The sequence below is a fragment of the Mirounga leonina genome, unplaced genomic scaffold (genome assembly GCF_011800145.1).
Source record: "Mirounga leonina isolate KUSES-001 unplaced genomic scaffold, KU_Mleo_1.0 Mir_195, whole genome shotgun sequence".
Classification (NCBI taxonomy): domain Eukaryota; kingdom Metazoa; phylum Chordata; class Mammalia; order Carnivora; family Phocidae; genus Mirounga; species Mirounga leonina.
In genome coordinates, this window is record NW_023270490.1 from 7,480,703 (window position 1) to 7,500,812 (window position 20,110).

General features: G+C 51.4%; 1 protein-coding gene and 2 long non-coding RNA genes across 4 annotated transcripts; 2 read left to right on the forward strand and 1 right to left on the reverse strand.

The window, feature by feature from the left end:
- Positions 1–4,181: 4,181 nt before the first annotated feature.
- On the reverse strand, positions 4,182–6,216 carry LOC118024104. Its single transcript, XR_004682996.1, has 3 exons — positions 6,174–6,216; positions 5,333–5,445; positions 4,182–4,472 (listed from the first exon to the last, which is right to left on the reverse strand). It is a non-coding gene; the product is annotated as an uncharacterized LOC118024104 (long non-coding RNA).
- A 2,445-nt stretch (positions 6,217–8,661) lies between these two features.
- PCK1 (phosphoenolpyruvate carboxykinase 1) lies at positions 8,662–13,949 on the forward strand. 2 transcript variants are annotated; one of them, XM_035025444.1, is made up of 10 exons: positions 8,662–8,788; positions 8,952–9,216; positions 9,720–9,901; positions 10,285–10,488; positions 10,618–10,805; positions 11,163–11,325; positions 11,775–11,999; positions 12,093–12,224; positions 12,597–12,692; positions 12,882–13,949. In XM_035025444.1, the coding sequence occupies exons 2-10, from the start codon at positions 8,993–8,995 to the stop codon at positions 13,334–13,336; spliced, it is 1,869 nt and encodes a 622-aa protein (XP_034881335.1). In that variant the 5' UTR covers positions 8,662–8,788; positions 8,952–8,992; the 3' UTR covers positions 13,337–13,949. The 2 variants fall into 2 exon arrangements, with proteins under 2 accessions (XP_034881335.1, XP_034881336.1); XM_035025445.1 differs by lacking the exon at positions 12,093–12,224.
- A 1,584-nt stretch (positions 13,950–15,533) lies between these two features.
- On the forward strand, positions 15,534–17,166 carry LOC118023998. Its single transcript, XR_004682974.1, has 2 exons — positions 15,534–15,625; positions 15,942–17,166. It is a non-coding gene; the product is annotated as an uncharacterized LOC118023998 (long non-coding RNA).
- The last annotated feature ends 2,944 nt before the right edge of the window (positions 17,167–20,110 follow it).

The following is a 20,110-nucleotide window of genomic DNA, read 5'->3' on the forward strand; positions in this document are numbered from 1 at the left end:
GCTACAGGTCCGGGGAGACAAACATTGGGCTTTTCAGTTGGCAATGTTCAGTCTGGGTTGGAGAAGTGGGTTTCTGGGAAGGGTACCCGGGGCACGTGGGATATAAGAGCCTGCTCCGGTGCCTGGAGGTTAGCCTTTCCTGCATCCCTATCTTCCCGTTCCTTTGCTCTCCACCCTTGGGCAAGAATGTAGAGGCCAAATTGCAAAAGGCCCACCTCAGTGTCAAGTGAATTCTTGAGACGGGGCAGCTGAGCCCCGCCCACAGAACGCATCCCCCCTTTCCGTCCCCCACCGCCACCCCGAAACCACCTTCTCGGCACCCACATCCCCAGGGGCCGCGGCCACTGCGAGACTTCTGGGGGATGGGGTGGGGTATCCAGAAACCTGTATTATTAGCAGGTTGATTAAGGTTAAACCTTAATTAAGCAGCTTTAGCACAGCCCCTAGTAGAGGAAGCAGCTCTCTGAAGGAGAAAGTGTCCTCTGTGGGAGGAAGTCAAGTTGGGCCAGCCTGAGTCACTGTGCATATTTGTGATGCAGCGAGTGCTGCAGAATTCATTGGGGAGGGGACTTGTAATGAGCTGCCATGTTTCCTCTCGCCAGGCTTAAATTAATTTCTTCAAATGTTCCCGTTAGTTAACAATGACTGATAGAGTGAAGATATTATTAATAAAAATTAGGTACCCAGCTCGGGAATGGACTTTTGTTCGTGCCTCAGCACTTAGCAAAGGGCAAGTGGAAAAGGGTATTTTCAGCAGCTTGAGGTTGGAATGAGTCGGGCAGGTGGAAAATGATTCTAGCCATTCATCAACGCTGTCAAGACCCGTCTCCCACCAGAAGTGTTTACCACTATTCACAATGAGCTCCCGCGTTCTGCTAATAGGAGCCTGTTCGGCCGTAACTCAGGACTTTCTAAAACGGCTTAGGCTCTATGCAGTGCACCTATTTCATCGAAGGCGCGTCCGTCTCCCGGCTCTTGATGGTCGCAGTTATGAGAAAGCGCCGTGGGACTTCCAGAAAAGTAAACGACGCAGCTCAGACAAACGCCTGCTCAGGGTGGCTTCGAGTGAGTCCAAGCAGTACGTGCTCTGGGGAGCTGATGAGTGGGGGAGCGGCAGAATCGGGAGTGAAAAAGGAGCCGGCTATTCCGCACGCGTAATAACATAAATCTGATTCAAGGAAATGAGAGAGAAGACGAGGAGACAGGAAAGCGTATGGAAAAAGTTAAACAGAAACCAGAGGTGATACTGCCATCATTCTATGGTTAGGGATTTATTAGGGAGCGGGTACATTTATTGGGTATATTTACTGTCGGCACAGTGCACTTGGTGCTTAGTGATTGGTGTCTCCCGTGTGTGTAGGACTTGTCCCCCCAGACATTTGCTGAGCACCTACTACGTGCCAGGCGTGGCTTGAGGTGTGGAAGATGTTGAGAGAAGGGAGAACCCAGACTCCTAGAAGTTCGGGGACTTTGCCTTTGCTTTCTTGTCCCCTCCTTCCCATGCCTAGCACCCCAGAGAATTCAATTGTTAAGCCAATAAAAGAATCTGCGCCCATAAAGATGGTGCTTTGTTCCTTCGGGCATTTATGAGTGTTGGCTCAATGGTGCCAACCCTGTTGTCCAGTTACCAGATCTGATCCTCATGACTGCCCCATGAAGCAAGTACTGTAATTGTCCTCGGCTAACAGCAGAGGGAACCGAGGAAGCAAAGAGAGGGTGTGAGTTGACTAGGGCCACGTGGTCTAGAGACGAATGCAAGTATTTGCCTGGGGCGTGCATGCCGTTGGCTACATTTCACTGCCTCCCCAAGGACACCATGGGCCCTATCTGCTAGATCGAAGTGTGGAGCCAGTCCCTGTTTCTGATGACCTTAATGGCCAGATAGAATCAATTGCTAGGTGAGGTTGATCGGCCTCTGTATGGGAGTCGGCGTCTGAAAGCCCCTCCCTGCGACCGCTCTCCAGCCTGGAACGGTTGGCCCTGTTGCCTTCAGAGTGAGCCCACGGGGCTGGGCAGCTGAGGCCAGACCCTGAGACATGACCAGGCCCTAGACCCTGCCGGTCCCGGCCCACGCCAGCTCTGGACAAGGCAGAAAAGGGTTCAGAAAGAGGGCTCTTACCTCACAGCTTCCTTGCTCAAGCCAGGAAACGAAAATGGGCATAATCTCACCCACTTTCAGCAGAAGAACTGCAGGACAGAAGTCAACCTGATTGGAAATGAAAGGATCACAGAGTCCACTGCGCACGGAGGGCCCCCCACCCACTGCCTCCCAGGCTCCTGCTTCAGACACCAACTTCCTGACAAGATGAATTGTCCCCGCCCCTGTGGGCTGGTGACTCCGTGCACCCATCGCAGATTTCTCATGCCTCCACAACAATCACACTTTTTCTTTAAATATCCAAAACACAAAAATGAACGTTTCTTTTCCCCTTTACCACTTAGTTTACTTGGTTATCTCTTCAAAGCGATGCAGGCCAGTTTGGGGAAGGGGGCTTATGGGCAGGCATCTTTTCCCACCAGACTCTGGTCCTTGTTCACACAAACAGGGTTTTCTGCATGTGAGACAGGCTTTGCTTCTGTTCCAGGATATGAGAACAGCAGTCCTGGGGGGCCTCAATTTCTATATAATTCAACTTGGAAAGATTTCAAGGCTCTACAGCTAAGTTAGAACCCCCCACCCCCAACCCCTGATGAGATGTGCTGGCTGGACCCCCCACCCCGGGGACTGTGTCATTGAGTCTCCGTGGTATGAATCCTCCCCCCTTGGGAGAGGAGCTGAGTGTGTGTTAAGATTTACTGAGTTTCAGGAATTATTCCCAGCACGGACCAGAAAAGGCATTTTCGTTCTGAGCCACCACATTACAGGCAAGGGGAAGAATTTGCATAGTTATCAGTGAGCACAAGGGGAGGGTGGTGTTCAGTTCCAGAGGGGCTATCATTATTTCCAATAGAGTTAACTGTGCCACAAAGTGGATCCATTTTCTCGCTGCAAAATAAGTGTGTTGGATTGTTTTTGTGGTAACTATGCAATTAGTTCTTTTTGTCCCCATACTTTGCCGGGCGCTGCAGTCTTTTCTGGGTGAGTGTTTTGGGAGCAGTATTTCACGGCAAACCTGTTCTCACTCTGCATGTTGCAGACTGAGAACATGGGCTGGCTTCCTCTGTAGTTCCTGAAGTCAGCCCTGGGAGGCAGAAGGGCCATCTCAGGTTAGAAATGAGGAAACGGAGATCGTCGAGGAGAAACGACCCGTCCGGGGACATCTGTCCCTCTGCTCATCTAGAACGAGCTCTTACGTAGGTCATTCTGGAGAATGGACCAGAGTACACAGATCCACAGGGCCCTGCCACACAGCTAACACCCTCCACACTAAAAGTCCTATGCCAACAAAGCTTTGAAACAAAAAGGAAGGTGGGATGTTGGTGATTTGGGCCAAAACCTGGGTCTGCCCTGTCTACAGCATGCAACCTGAGGGGGAGAGCTAAGCCAGAGTTCTAAAAACTTAGGGCCAATGTGAGTTTTTCATTTTGTTTTGTCTTATCCCCATTAGCTGTCTTTTCCTACCCAATGTAGTTGTGTACCTACACCACCTGGCCTGTGATATTGACCTCCCATTTTATTTTATTTTAAGATTTTATTTATTTATTTGAGAGAGAGAGCCAGAGAAGGAGCACAAGCAGGGGGAGCAGAGGGAGAGGGAGAAGCAGACTCCCCACTGAGCAGGGAGCCTGACGTGGGACTCGATCCCAGCACCCTGGGATCATGACCTGAGCCAAAGGCAGACGCTTCACCAACTGAGCCACCGAGGCACCCCTGACTTCCCGTTTTAACAGGAACAAAGACCTCCCTGGCCTCTGACACGAAGAGAGGCTTAGCAAACACAGTGTCACCAGTCTTCCAAAGTAGGTGAGAGGGAAATGAGACCAAAGCCACCGCCGATCTCAGAATCTGTGACGGCAAATGTGAGTGGCGATAACCCAACAGGACTTTATGGCTGGAAACGGCCTTGGTGCGTATCTTATCCACCTGTACGCTGTGCAGGCAAAGAGGGTGGTCTGATTCCCAGGGGAGCTGGCTCTGGAGTCAACCCAGGGCTCCTGAGTCTGGGTTCTGTGCCGCCTGGGAGAGGGATCCTCGTCTCACTTAGGATGTGTTGGGCAGCAAACTACAGACCATTTCACCCAAGTGGCTTGGGCAAAGTGGTGTCACTGTCTCACACGGCCCCGGGTAGAGAGCAATGGGAGGCAAACCACGCGAGCAGTTCTAGAATCTGCTCGTCCTGACTTTGAGGGCAACTCACCCGTCGTGGCCTGGTGCTGCAGCTTCGGTCTCAGCGTCGGCGTCCCGCAGAGATGACACTGCTCTCTGAAGGGCGAAGTCATTCACGGGATGGATGTGGCATCTCACACTGGAGTCCATCCACCCTGTGCATCATTTCTGCATGGCCAGAGCTCCTTTATGCCTCTCCATAAACCTGACAGAGACATCGCCGAAGAAAATCAACAAGATTTTATGGAGTCACTATTTCCATGGGTCACTAATGATTGAAATGGGAGAGAACCAGCCCTCTGAAAAGGTTCTGACACCTGGTTATTAACATTCATTGAACACGTCTTGTGGGCACATCTTTGTGGCAAAAATCATGCTTTATTAACATGCACCCAGCACAGTGGTTTACCTCTAGATTCATTTTTGTCTCCTCGTCGTGGAAAGAATATACAAACAACATCATCACCCTCCTGAAGGAAGATTCTCAAATGATAGAAATTTTCGTCTCTGCTGGGTGAGTGTGCATGCAGCCCACGATCAAGGTCTTGAGACATCACAAGGCCATTGAGAGAAGTGGACAGGATTAGGTCATGGGGTGATGGTTGAGTAGGAGGGTGTGGGATACCTGCCTGCATCCTAGAGAGGGCCTCTGATAAACCTCCCCCATACACCTGCTCCCTACACCTGTTCATTGTTCCCACATTCTTCAAAATAAAAGATTGGGCTACAGAATCTTTTTTGTTTCTTAATTGAGGCAAAATGCACATAACATAAACCCAACCATCTTGAAGTGTACAATTCAGTGGCCTTTAATACCATCACAGTGCTCTGTGCGTCCCCCACCTCTGTCTAGTCCCAAGACGTTGTCATCATCCCCAGAGGAGACCCCCTACCCATTAAGCTGGATTAACGTAATATTTTAAGGACCCTTTCAATTACATGATTCTATGCCTCCAAAATAGAAACTCAACTCATTCAACTGTAAAAATACCCTCCAGACTGCAAAGACGTTAGGATTACCCCATAAATGGAGAACATGTAAATATTTGTCCCTAACAAACACACCTGGGATTGCGCTGGCAAATGATTCCATGGCAGATCATGGTACAGCTGAACATGTTTTCTCGCTGTTTGGAAACTTCCATGGCTGGGCCAGTCCATGCCCACGGAGTAGCATCCTGGCAACAGAGACCAGAATTGACTTGTGCATAGACCTTTGGCTCCAGCACAAGACATGCGATTTACACCGCTAGTTTCTTATCACCTTCTGGAAAACAACCTTCCCTTTCCGTCTTTACCAAGAAAGGGTCATGCTTTCCTACGAGTTCAAATTCCTGAACTGAGGGGCATTTTGTGGTCACCCCGATCAGTGGTGGGGTGGAGAGGGGAGGCCCTGATCTTGCAGTTAAGAGCCTCAGCTTGGGAAAATGTCCTATTTGCATCCTCTGGGTCTCAGCTGTTTCACTTCTCCAAGGAAGGAATTGGTTGTGATTGGTGGATTCCCAGTGTGTTTTGGCTGTGGAATTCCTTGTTCAAACAAAGACCCAATATGGAAGCCTGATACACACCACAGATGAAGTCAGGACTCCTGTGCGTGAGAAGGCTCTGGGAACGTCTCACTGGGCCTCCCCCTCCCCGCCGTGCTGTGGGGTGTCTCAGTGGAATCCACCTTCCCCCACAATCCCTCCGAGCATCTCTTAGTTCTGCAGGAAGTCCACACACTGGTGTTGATGGTCTTTGGAATTCCTGTCTGTTTGTTTTTAATTGGCTCTCAGATAACGAAGAAACCACCAATATATGTCTCCATCAAACTGTCCTCAGCATCCTTTGTGAGACCCCACCTAAGTGCATGGTTTCCTTTCCACTGTTTACCTGGAAGGCAGCCGTTCCCTGCCCCCACCCTTACCTGCTCACACTATTTGAGTCTTGGCAGCTCTAGACAGCCATCTGGTTTCCATGCTAGCCTTCTCCGCTGCCCCACTCCACACAGGCTTTCCAGAGTCCTGCTCGCTCCTTCCTTGGACCCTGGGGACAGCCAGCCCGCAGCTTCCACAGCTACACGTGTGTGTGGAACCTCACAAGGAGAAGTGAAGACGTTAACTCAGGGGTTTGAAACTATTTTTTTTTTTCCAGTGTCTACTGTTTCTTTCTCCTTCTTCCAACAAAAACAATTTTGTCTCGGTTCCACTTTTTATATGTTGCTAAAAAGAGGAGCAGTCTTGCACCTTCAGCCACCCTTGAAAAATTAGGGGGTCCCCATGGCGTTTACCCCAGAAATGACAAATGCAGCTCACACCGGGAGACCATCTCTAGTTGCAAAGACCCCTTTGGGGCAGGCAGCCTCCCCTGGGGTCCTATCAACAGAAGGCTAAATGAACTTTGTCCATACTTCTGCCCTGCATCCTCAACACCCTCGCTTCTGTCTGCATCACCCTCTTCTAACAAATTCAGCACTTTCAGGTTAATCTGCAACCCAATGTTTGCCTTTCCACGTTATTTTGACGAGGGACAGTTGCAAAGGACTCATGCCAACCTTCCCTGAGGTCAGTGTGGGTAATTAAGCAGTTGGCCAAGGGACGATGGTGGCCCACTGCTCCTACATTTTAATTGAGCTAGCTATTTCTCTCCAGGAAGATTCTGAACATAAACACCTTGAATTTATGGTTAGCATTTAGAACTGCAAATAAGTTCTGGTTTCTCATTTTTGTTTTCAATCTATATACTCTTCAAGGGAATGAAAGCCATCAGTTTTATCAGCAAAATGGGAATCTCTACCCATTTGGTGAGATGGACCGCATTGGCATAAATGTGTGTGTTTGCGTGTTTATGGCCGTGCATTTGAATGGCTAATTTCACTGGTGTCAAATGCTAAGAAAGTGTCCCTCAGCAACTGAGCATTACGTTGTGGTTGAATTTAGACATGGCACAAACTTATATGGTTGACAGCGCCACTAGGAATGAATTCCAGTCACCTAAATGGGAAATAATTTTATACTAAATGAAAATCTCTCATATGGTGTTTATACTGAGAGATTCATTGGGTTGAATAAGAATCTGAGTAAATGAGACATTGCAATGGGTTGATAATTTCGGTGGAAGATGGTGACATGTGTATACCTAATGTTGCTGTGGGAACTAAGGCTTACTGGGTAGTCCTTTAGATACTCTTGGTCTGAGATTGCCATTCCCAGAATCTTGTATTTCTGCAGCTCCTTACAGACACAGTCACAGAATTATCTCTGCATATCCCATGCTGGCGGCAGGCAAATCCCGACCCAGCCTCAAGGTGCCCACTGACTGCACTGTTGGGTTGCCTGCAGAGAGTGGGGGCCTGGCCCTGTGCTCCTGACTTCTTACCCAGTGCTCTCGAAATGCCAGCAAACAGCTCCAGAGTTCATTAAATTGGACTGAAATTCTTATGGCTTGCAGAGCAAATTCTTTATAGCTGGCATAAAGGTCTCATTGCTCAAGCGTAATCTAGCAAAACCACCAAGCCCCCTTCACTCCCCAGACGCTCAGACTTGCAAGGGCAATGAGAAGTGTGTAGTTATCTCTGCGGGTAACTGCATCCAGCCCAGAAACTGCTTAGAGAATACATGGGAAGTTCCAGAAAAGGAAATGGCACCTCACAAGGGACACTATGGTGGGGTGATCCAGAGCCCCGCTGGCTTATGTTCCAATCTACCCTCGATCACCCTACAACCAGGAGCTGGGAGTAGCCACTTGGACTCTCTAAGCCTCAGTTTCCTTGTCTGTTCATAGGCTCCAGCTCAGAAGGTGGCAATGTGTCAGTTGGTGCAAAGCATCTAGAACGATGCTTGGCATTCCCTCGTTCGGGGCCTACTATATGCTAGGAACTGTACATACAAAAATGAACAAAATAGGCAGAGATTCCTGCCCTCGCAGAGTTTATATTTGGGGGGGACACACAGGGGACGCTCGGTAAGATTATTAGCCCCCAGCGAGGTCTTTTGCCAATGAGCCATGTGTTCACTTACATTTGGGCACATCCTTCCCCTAGGTCTTGACTGTGTTCTGCCACCCAGCAGGACACAAAATGTGCTGCCAACAACCCTTGCTGTCCAGGAGGTGCCCCCCCCAGCCTTGCGGGGTCCCACCTGCCTGTGCATAGTCTGACATCAGCAGTGAACTGGGTCAAAGTTTAGTCAATCACAAGTTGTGTAAGAACTTGCTGTGGCTGGTCTGGGGACAAAGGCCTCCCAGCACTCATTAACAACTATCTGTTCAATGATTATCTCCCTGGGGCTTACTGTGATGAGCCAGTCCCGAAGCATGACGGACCGTGGCCCTGATCCAAAGTCCTGCCCCTGACGTCAGAGACGAGCCTCCCTGGGTGTAGCCGAGGGGTGGGGCCTTTGTCCTCCGTGGGATTTAAGGCCAGGAGCTTCTGCTACCAAACAGCAAACGGGGCCCTCCCACTGGGAACGCACGTCCGCCAGCGGGAAGAACCTCAAAAGAAACCCTTGGATCTCTCATCGAGATCTTCCGAAAAGAAGAAAGGTAGGTAGAGATTTCTAACTGACATTTCTAGAGATAACACAAACTCGTTTTCTTTTCTCCTTAAGAGCTATGATTGTCTTGTGAGGTGCCGCCCAGTGAAGTATGTTAAGTTTCTTTGAGGGCATCTGTTACTTTGTTCAAGAAGCTGTGTTTTCTCTTTCAGGGAATTTTGGCATCCGTGGTCCTTAGCACGACCCTGCAGAGATGCCTCCTCAGCTCCAAAACGGCCTCAACTTCTCAGCCAAAGTCATCCAGGGCACCCTAGACAGCCTGCCCCAGGCGGTGAGAGCATTCCTGGAGAGCAGCGTCAGGCTGTGCCAGCCTGAGCATATCCACATCTGTGATGGCTCCGAGGGGGAGAACCAGCAGCTGCTGGACCAAATGGAAGGAGAGGGCATGATCAAGAGGCTGCAGAAGCTCAACAACTGGTAAGCCAGCCCCCAGCCTCCGCGTTCACACCCTCCCCTTTGCCACCGCGGGGCTGCTCCTGCAAGAGGTGGACGAACACCCAGTGGGGGCTGGGGTGGGTTGTCGACTCTTGAAAAACTTAATGAAATGGTGGAACCATACAGACTTCAGTGTAATGACATTCATCGAGCGGCTCAAGTCTGCAATGAGATGGTACATACAAACACTCTTTGCAAACTAAATCCCTGATAGAAATGTCAGTCAGACCTGCTCTGTCCTAAAAGACAAGCTCGTAGTCTAGCAAATGTCTCCTTGAAGGCGCCCCAGCTGGTGTGGTTGTCCACAGTTATGGGACATCGTCAGTGTGCCCGGCCTCTGCTCGGTGTGGGAAGAGCACAGTAACGAATGGGACCGGCCCATTCAGACAGGACACTTGGCTGAAGGGAATCCCGGGCACAGATGCAATGCAAGATGGCGGCACTTCCCTCTCCATTCCTAACCTGTGTGTTTTTTATGTTTGCAGCTGGTTGGCTCTCACTGACCCCAGGGATGTGGCCAGAATTGAAAGCAAGACAGTCATCATTACCCAAGAGCAAAGAGATACCATGCCCATCCCCAAAACTGGCCTCAGCCAACTAGGTCGCTGGATGTCAGAGGAGGACTTTGAGAAAGCGTTCAAAGCCCGATTTCCAGGGTGCATGAAAGGTGAGTGAGACATTTGTTTGACTGGGAAAAATCAAATAAAGCGAAGGCAAACATTATTATGTCATTCTAATGGTAATTACGACAGCCATGAACACTCCTGTGGCCTCAGATAGCTTTAAATTCATGTATGAAACTGGCAGCATATTGAAAATGTCTGGCTCACGACTGGGATTTAGGATAGCTTGACAGAACCCAGTTGCATGTTTATGAAAACTCTTTCATTTTGGCATTCCATTCATTTTCTAGTGGAGTCTTCAAAATCGGGTGTGGGGGTTGCTGGTAGCAAGGGTGTGATGCTGTTAGTGGGGACCATGAGACTAGGGTCACCTGCTCTGTGGTTGCGGGGTCATTTCTCACCGGTTCCCATCTACTGGCCCCCACAGGTCGCACCATGTACGTGATCCCATTCAGCATGGGGCCCCTGGGCTCACCACTGTCGAAGATCGGCATCGAGCTGACGGATTCACCCTACGTGGTGACCAGCATGCGCATCATGACACGGATGGGCACAGCCGTCCTGGAAGCTCTGGGAGACGGGGAATTCGTCAAGTGCCTCCATTCTGTGGGATGCCCTTTACCTTTAAAAAGTAAGCGTATTATTTCAGAATTGGAAGCTCAAGCAACAAATGAGCTTAGCCTTAAACCCCGGGCCTTTGCTCTGGGGATCTCCAGGTGGGGATGTGGCATGCTCACCCGCGATGCGTCCTCCTGTGCAGAGCCTTTGGTGAACAACTGGCCGTGTAACCCAGAGCTGACACTCATCGCGCACCTGCCTGACCGCAGGGAAATCATCTCCTTTGGGAGTGGGTACGGCGGGAACTCGCTCCTTGGGAAGAAGTGCTTTGCCCTCAGGATGGCCAGCCGGTTGGCTAAGGAAGAGGGTTGGCTGGCGGAACACATGCTGGTAAGATGTGGGAAGTTCTGCAGGCACAAGGTGGGGACTCGGAGGTGGGGGCACGGAGGTCTGAGTATGTACGGAAGTGCATCTCCCATTAGGCAAGACCTGACCCGCCGCCCCGAGGAGGACAGATTTAGAAATCCCACCAATGATTATTAATGCTTCCTTTGAAGCTCTTCAAATGCAATGGGACCAATGGAGCTCCTTTAGACTTTATTATTTAAAGAGTTCGTTTTGATACCTAAAGACATAGATCTTGGGAACCTCTTTTTGGGGGGCTTCTGGGCACTCTCCTAGACTGAGCCACTGACCACCAGGAGGGACGGGAAGGAACAGATTAAGGAGGAATCTTGTCCCCAACAGATCCTGGGCATAACCAACCCCAAGGGCCAGAAGAAGTACTTCGCAGCAGCCTTTCCCAGTGCCTGTGGCAAGACCAACCTGGCCATGATGAACCCCAGCCTCCCTGGGTGGAAAATAGAGTGTGTGGGTGATGACATCGCCTGGATGAAATTTGACCAACAAGGTGACTCTTTTAGGCCCAACGGTTGACAATAATAATTGGACCTAAGCAAACTTTTGGCTTTTAAGGTGTGCCAAATCCTGCCAAATCCAGTGTTTGGATTTTTAAGTTAGTTATTTCACATCTTGCAAAGCCTTAGGAATATGTATTGTGTAAGCATTCTTTAATTTAATATAGACTCTGGATTGAAATCGAGCCATATGTTGCTACTTGTTGACACAATCAATTTGTTAAAATAGTACTGGTAGAAATGGGACGAGGAAGAAAGGGTTGTAAAAGTGTGAAAGTAGAAAATAATGCTCGGATGAGAAAAGAGAAATCTCTTCTGGGGAGGAGGGGGAAAAAAAAAAGACTTGAGAATTTGGTGCAAAAATTAGCCTGGCCAGAGCTGAGAATATATGTTGGGCTTTGTTTGGCATTCACTTCTACTTCTCTGGTTTAAAACTTTGCAGGTAACTTAAGGGCTATCAACCCAGAAAATGGCTTTTTTGGTGTGGCTCCTGGAACCTCTGTGAAGACCAACCCCAATGCCATCAAGACCATCCAGAAGAACACCATCTTCACCAATGTGGCCGAGACCAGTGATGGGGGCATTTACTGGGAAGGTATCGACCAGCCACTAGCCCCAGGCATCAGGATCACTTCGTGGAAGAACAAGGAGTGGACCCCCCAGGATGGTGAGCCCCCTCTGGAGGCCCCAGGGCTCTAGCCTACAAGCACTACTTGTCTGGACAAGACCCTAAGGGGCCTCTCCTCTCTTGCTATTGTAGGGGAACCTTGTGCCCATCCCAACTCACGCTTCTGCACCCCTGCCAGCCAGTGCCCCATCATTGACCCCGCCTGGGAGTCTCCGGAAGGGGTGCCCATTGAGGGCATCATCTTTGGGGGCCGCCGACCTGCTGGTGAGGCTCTCCTTCATTCGGCCTGGGAATGTGGGTGTGTTGGCTTCCAGGGGACATCCATGGAATCTCTCCTTTCTCATGACCTTGTCAGAGGGTGCCAAAGATCTCCAGCTTCCAAAAAGCCAGGATAATTGGCAAGGCACTTGAGAGCCTTTCTGGATCCTTAACCTAATGGCGCTCTATCCAGTTCAACTTTCTGTTGTGTAGCCTCGGTGGTGTATTTGTGCACTTTCGCTTTGGGGGGGTGGGGACAAAATTAGTTCAGTTAGAAAGATACCGTTCGGCCATGTCTTTCCGTTCTGTGAGATGTCATTGCCAGCCAAAGGGTCTGTGTCAAAGCCTTTAAGGGATGATCCTTTTCTCCCGCTACAGGTGTCCCCCTGGTCTATGAAGCTCTCAGTTGGCAACACGGAGTTTTTGTGGGGGCGGCCATGCGATCAGAGGCCACAGCGGCTGCCGAACACCAAGGTAAATCAAAGGGGAAAACCTACGACCACAGAGAGTGACTGGCCTGCTCTCTGTCTCTCTGTCTGTCTCTGCTAGTCCGTATGTGTAGTGCGAGAGAGACAAAGCCACGCGTGCTTATGTCAACAATAAATGGTACCGATATTGCCCTATGAGAGCGTTTACCAGCACCACCCCCCTCTCTGTTAATAGGCAAGGTCATCATGCACGACCCCTTTGCCATGCGGCCCTTCTTTGGCTACAACTTTGGCAAATACCTGGCCCACTGGCTCAGCATGGCCCAGCGCCCAGCAGCCAAGCTGCCCAAGATCTTCCATGTCAACTGGTTCCGGAAAGACAAGGAAGGCAAATTCCTCTGGCCAGGCTTTGGTGAGAACTCCAGGGTGCTGGAGTGGATGTTCAACCGCATCAGTGGGGAAGCCAGCGCCAAGCTCACGCCCATCGGCTACGTCCCCGAGGAGGGGGCCCTGAACCTGACAGGCCTGGGGGACATCAACATGAAGGAGCTCTTCCACCTCTCCAAGGAGTTCTGGGAGAAGGAGGTGGAAGACATCCAGAGGTACCTAGAGGAGCAGGTTAACACCGATCTCCCCTGTGAAATCGAGAGAGAGGTCCTTGCCCTGAAGCAAAGGATCAGCCAGATGTAATCAGACCCAAGGGCTTCACCTGTGAAATCACCCCCCTCTCCAGTCCATGAGAGATGCTGGGAGGAAGAGCGAGTGGGACGTCCTGAACTGACACCACCCGTCCTACTGTAATGACCACATGGATGAGCAGATTCAGGTTTCAGATAAGACCACAGAGTATAGGCTAGTAACTGTGAGATCAGGGAGGGAAATCTTAGCATGTCTCCAAAATTCACTCTCCAACGCACATTTGTTCAACCCCGAAGACACTATGCATTAGACTTTCCTGTTTTTTTTTGTTGTTGTTGGTTTTTTTTTTTATCACTGTAGCTCTATCAGTTAGCTGGAATGCACCGATAAAATACTTGAGCTGTATAGATGGGTGTGTGAATGTGTGTGTGTGTGCACGTGCGTGTGTGTCTGTATTTCTTGTTATCTAAGATGTATATAATACCTTTGGAAAAATCTTGGGCAAGATTCTCCACTAGTTGTTGCTAGAAAGAAAGGTTGCTTTATTATTAATATGTGTGTTTAAATTATTTTTATATACCCTTGTTACTTACCTTGATGTAATTCCAATTTTTTCCCCTAACTCTTCTTGGAAAAATTACAAAATAAACTTTTGTAGAGAAGATGGATTCATTTGCTTGGTTTTTCTTATCTGGGCCACCAAGAAGCAAGGAATTCTCTGACGAAACATCGTGTGGTCAGAACCCCCTCCAAAGGAGGTGGGGACATCAGGATCATCCCTAAGGAGGGAGTGAGCTGGTGGGGGGAGCGAGATGGAGGAACAGAAAGGAGCCAGATGGGAAGTGGGAGCAGAGAGAATGTCACCCAAGGGTACCATAGCACCACAGTTTGGATTTTCTGAACTAACCACCAGTTAGTGTCTAGAAGCCACTAGTCAGTGTCATTAAATGGTAGGTCTTGTGTCACTAAGTGGGAGAATTTAAAATGTGCTTTTTGGCAAAAGTTTGGGTCTCCCATATTGAGGAAATTGAGGCCAATTTCATGGGCTTTTGTCAGTAAACTTTTTGACGAACGCTTTTTTCAACTGTCATCCACAAGGGGGGAGAGTAGAGAGAAAACCAAGCGGAGTTCCATGGTGCGAGCATTCATTGAGCGCCTTCTGTATACTGAGCAGTGTGCCAACAGTGGGTGGCCCTGAGAGAAACAGGGGGCATGGTTTGGTCTCAAGCCCTCACCTGGTCCCTGGGCTTCCAGGTTTGTTGGGTGGTCAGGAACAACGCAAACGACCCCGAAGCTGGGTTTGGCACATGCATTCGGCAGATAAACACGGCGTCCTCGGCCTGCTGTCTCCCCGTCCAGGCACAGGCAGTGAGCGCGGCTTGACCCCTCACCCTTCCAGCGAGCTGCATGTTCTCAGATTAGTCACCACACCCCGGCATCTCGGCTTTCCTTGCTTCCACTGCCTGCAAACTCGCTCATTGCCCTAAACTCCTTGGTGCCTTGCTCCGCATGGAAGGTGAAGCCGAGAGCATCTCAATCTCATAGATGGGGAAACTGAGGCCAGGAGCGTCCCTCAGAGCTGGGAAACGGCAACCAGAGCGTTCTTTCCCTTTAAAGAGCCAAGCGCTGACCCAGCTCTCCCGACAAAGTGTCATGTTCTAATGCCAAAACAACTGATGGGGAAAAAACCGTTTAATGCAATTAAATGTTATCGCTGTATTAATTTAAATTGGTGGCTTTCAAACCTGTTTTTTTCTTTTCGCAGCAGAACCCTTGCTTGGCATGTGCTCGGACTCAGAAACCAAACGTCTGAGGGAGACAAAGCAGGGGAGCGTCCACCCCAGGCTGGGGAGAGCTGGGACCCAGGGTACCGGGCTTCTGTTTCTCTGCCCCCTGCCGGGCTCCAAGCATTTCCTCCTCCACCCCACCCCTGGAAGCCATTGTTAAGATGCCCTGTTCTGGGCCTTCAGCAGGCTTCTGATCCTCATGGCAAAGCTGGCCATCTCGGAAGATGTTACACCCCTGCGCGGCATCCTCCACGTGCCCAGCGCACTGGCATGTGACCACGTTGCCACCAGGCCCTGGGAGTCTGGGGAGCAGCCCAGAAGGAGTGCCTTAAACAGAACAAAAGTGTTCAAGGAAACACAAGGACTCAACCCTTGCCTTTGGCCCTTGACTCACTTTCCCCAAACGGTGCCAACTGTGTTCCATCCACCTGCAGGTCCTGGTTTCTGTGCTGGGACCTCTGACTACAATAACGAAGGACGCGATGACCTTGTTTGCCCATGTTACCACGTGGTGCCCCAGTCCCTGCAAGGCAGAAAGACAGACAAAGCCCAGGTGGTTTGCGGGTGTGGATTCCTGGTCTGCCCCCTCCCAGCACACACGAGCCCAGACCAACTAGGGCTGATACCTTCCACCGGAATCCAGTGTGGGTGCTGCCCTCTGGCCCCCGTGGGTTCCTGGAGTTGTGCTGGAGACTGGGTTAAAGCCCAGAATACAGTAGGTACACAGCAGATATTGAAAAGGGACAACAGAGCTGCTTTTAAGCTCACTCGAGGCAGCCAGGGGCAGCGGGGCAGGTGGGCGGGGTGGGGCTTGCCAGGGGCACGTTTGGGGCTCACAAGTTCTTACTCTTCTTACCCTCTCTCCTCAGGTCCATCCTCACCCAGAGCCCCCAGGCTGCCCACTCGTCCCTCGGGGTGCCACACAGCATGCTCCTTCTAGAGCTTTAAGCACCGGGCACGGGCCCTGCAGGTTCCCTTGACCTGCTCCCCTGCAGAGGGCACATGATCACGACCTTGGCCATCACGGTCAGCAACTGCAGTAAATAAGGCACCAGGTTCCATCATCTATGGGAAAGGGCCTGCCTTCCCCCACCTGCCCCCGCCCTCCTGCTTTTCCCAGGGGGCAGTAAACACTGGCGACCTTGGACACATCCCAGTTCGACCTCTGGCCAGTGGTGTCACCCAAAGTGACATTTATCGGTGTCATAGGACAATAACACCCTTGCTGGGGTCTGACGAGGATAAAACAAAACAACCCAGCTCGGCATGGACTCTGGGGTCCGGAGGGTCCAGGTGTGAGTCACCAGCATACTCTCCAGTGATTGCACAAAACTCCAAGCCTCATTTCCCCAACTGTAAAATGGGCACCATGACCGTACCTTCTCAGGGGGTTGAGGAGGTCAAATGGGATGATGTGAGGAAGGGGCCTGATACTCAGCAGGCACGTGTTTGCTCTGCTCTAGGTCTTTACTGTGGGCTGAGCTCATGCAACACCAGGGACGGGGAGCTCGCTGTCCCTCACGGCAGCTGGCCCATGGCTGACCAGCCCTGGGTTCCCGAGTGGCTCTGGGGGGCTGTCCCTGGGAAGGACACAGGGTCGCTGGGGGCAGGCTGGGGGGGCACACATGGACCCAAGCAGCCGCCACCCAGGCCAAGGCGGGAACAGGACCAGCCCTCACTCCCCTCAGGGCTGACATTCAGGATGGTCGCGCTAGAGGTGAGAAGCTGAAATCATCCCACTGGTTCCCTAACTGCCCCCCGCTCATCCACCCTGGGATGATGGGACACCCAGACCTTCTCAGCCGAGGGGCTCCCAAACCTGGGTCTGGATTATCCCTGGCAGTCATTGTCTCCACCAGTGGCATCTGTCCTCCCCCAGCGCCGACCCCTTCATACTGCACGAGCCTCCACCCAGATCTTTGCAGCAGACTGGGGAGCTGGGCAGGGGGAGGATCCCCCAAGCTGAGAAGACCCTGAGTCAGCTGACATCACCCCAATGAACTACGATGAAGTTTCCTCCTTGGGGTGAAATGGGAGCTTGAGATGGAAAAAAGCCCAGAGGGAGTAAAATAAAGAAAGTGACTTTTTTCTGCTTTTCTGAAGTTTTGCCTTGACTTTTCCTGTCCCCGCTTGGACAGGAAACTGAACACAGGGGGGTCCCTTGGGAGAGGTTCCACACACGGGTTCTTGTCAAGGACCACCTCCCGGGACCACTGCATGATGGACGTGGCTCTGATTTTTACAGAGCTGTTCCACGCACGATGTTCTCTCTGCCATCTGCCCCCCCCCCGCCCCCCAGCAGTGGGACGGAGCCCAGAGGTTTTCTCTGATGCCGCAGAGCCGGGATTTGGGGCTGCTGCAGAGAAATAATGGACGTCATCGGTCCACGGCAGCACCGTGGCGGGGCCAGGAACACATTTGCTTTGCAGACACCTGTCACCGTTTCTGCACTGATGCTTGTTCCTGGGGGCTCACTTGTCTGCCACCTGCTCGGCGCCGTGTGGCCCCCTGGTAATGGGCTATGTAAATGTGCGAATGTACGCCAGGCACACCAGCCCGCTCGGCAGAACCTTTCTCCAGGCGAAGCAATTTGCAGCAAAATATGCTGTAAATATTTGTTCAGCCCAGGAAAATGACTTTAATTGCATAATTAAACTCGTTGTAGATGCTGCTTCTGGACAAAACGACTGGAGAAAAGCTGAGACCACAGCTGTCCTTCTGAGTTTGTTGAATAGAGGGGACTAAGCATTTGTTTGCAAAGACTTTGCTCAGCTCACACCCACCCCCCAAATTCCTTCATGCAGGGGGTTTCTGAGAACAGTCAGGGAGGACGGAGGAAGGGGCTTGGTGGCTGTGGGAGAGGGGAGAGGGGAGGGGGGAGGAAAAGTTCCCCAAATCAGAGAACCAACAGCAAAGTTAGCCCCCAGGCCCTCGGACAGGATTTGCACTGTGTTTTCCCAAAAGTTCTAGTGAACAGCCCACCTCCCATGGATAACTGCTATCTTGAGCAAATGATCAATTCCCTTAATTGGGAAAATCGAAAGAAGTTTGTTTTAGAAGAATACATTGCATCCTAGCCATTAATTAAAAAACAGGCATTCCTTGCGAAAGCGACCAGATCAACACGTAAATGTCCAGAATGGGCAAATCCACAGGGACTGAAATTAGATTTGTGGTTGCCAGGGGTCAGGTTGGGAGAGGCATTGAGGAGCAAGGAGTGATTGCTAACGGGGATGGGGTTTCTCTTCGGGGTGCTGAAAACGTTCTCAAATTAGATTGGGGTGAAGGTTGCGCAATCCTGTGACTATGTTAAAAACTATTGAATGATGCATTTTAAGCTGATGAATTTTACAGTACATGAGTTATAGCTCATAACGTGGTTTAAAAAGAGAATAAATTCAACAAAAACAAAAGTGTCTCTTAACTGGCATTCGAAACCTGTAGTCTGTCAAAGGCTCTCAGTTGGAGACCTGCGCTTGCCTTGTCAGAAAGGTGACAGGGAAGAAGGAGGTGGTGGGGCAGGTACAACCCACTGAAATTCACTCCCGGAGACAACCAGAAGCATTCAGAGAAAATGGAAAAAGGACAGATTTTCTTATTGTAGGGTTCAATGTCATCTAATGCCAGGCCCGTGAACCTCTCCCAGTTGTTACGAGCACCGTAAAATCATCTCACCAACTTCTAGGAGAAACAGGGCCAGAGAGGACAGAAACCGGCAAAAATCATGAATCGAGCAAGTGGCAGCCCTGGGACCACCAGGAGCCTCGGATTCCCGGCTGGCTTGCATTGGTGTTGACTCCAGTGCTATAATCCCAACCTGGTCCCCAGCAGGGAGAAGGACCCCAGAGAGCATCCCAGCTCTGACAGTGGGTCAGGAAGCTCACGCCAACTGGCTTGGCAATGGAAGGGAGGGTTCAGCTCATGTCACCACATAAGGGAGGGTCTAGACACATGTGCTCTGAACATCAAGGGTTCCAGCCATGCAAGAGGGCCCACTTTCCTTCCCCCTTCCCCTATAGCAGAAGCCTGTGGAAGGGGATCTGGGTTATGAAACTAGTATCCCCCACAACCACTAGAATCCTGGCATGGTCTGGGGACAGGCTCTTCCTCTCTGAGCCTCAGTTCCCCCAGCTGTGCCGGAGTGCCCCGCCTTCCCCCTGAAAGTCTTTCCACCTCCAAACTGCCATGAAGTTGGAGCCATGTGGCTCCTCGGTGGGACCCTTAGAATTGGGGTTTAGTGAGCCCAGGTCCAGGTGCGGGGAGAAGGACAAGGTGGAGAAGGCGAGCTTCCTTCAGGGACGGGAAGAACACGTCCCACCCGCAAACAGCTCACCTGTCGCTCCTCAGCATGTCTGCAATCCTGCCCCAGGAACACCCCCCACTCCCTGTTCGTCCCACTTGATAACACCATCTGCCCCTCACATACCGCTCAATTCTGCCAACGCCACGTCCCAGGGAAGGGCGGTGTGGAACGGAACGCTCAGACTCACCGGCACATCCCCTGCTCCCCTCGGCCCTCCATCTCGGCCCAAAGCCTGGCTCCCTGCAGGCCATGGAGGGGAGAGATAGGCTCCCAACCTGCGGCTGGTTTGGTCTTCAAGGACACGGGCAAACTCAGGCAGTGGGGTACTCAGCTGGCCTCGAGAGAAGCCCTCACATCTCCTGGGAAGATGAAAGGGACCTTCTCCAGGGCCCAGGGGCAGCCCCAGGCCCACGGCAGCCCCAGGGAAGCCAGCATCTGAAGGCCTTGGCTGCCAGTCAAGCGCTAGCCCCTGCAGGGTTCGAGGCTACTTTTCGGGTCTGGGTGAAGGCCTGACCCCAGTGGAGGCCACTGGCTCGCGGTGAAGTTCTCTGCCAGGGGCTGAGGCTCCCGGATCTGGCTGAAGGGGCACCTTGGCGGCCCAAGATGGCCCCGGGGGACTGACCAGTCTGGCCGGGTTGGAGCTTCCCTTGGGATTGGCCTGAACCTCCCACCCCACGGTCCCCTCGATTGGCAGCACACCCTTCCTGCAGAGGTGAACTCCGGTCTGGCCTCAGT

Bases quoted from the DNA above. Each gene is read 5' to 3' on its own strand.
- PCK1 (XM_035025444.1), top strand. From the start codon at position 8,993: ATGCCTCCTCAGCTCCAAAACGGCCTCAACTTCTCAGCCAAAGTCATC. The intron at 9,902-10,284 runs GTGAGTGAGACA...TGGCCCCCACAG, and splicing joins ATTTCCAGGGTGCATGAAAG to GTCGCACCATGTACGTGATC. The intron at 10,806-11,162 runs GTAAGATGTGGG...TGTCCCCAACAG, and splicing joins GGCTGGCGGAACACATGCTG to ATCCTGGGCATAACCAACCC.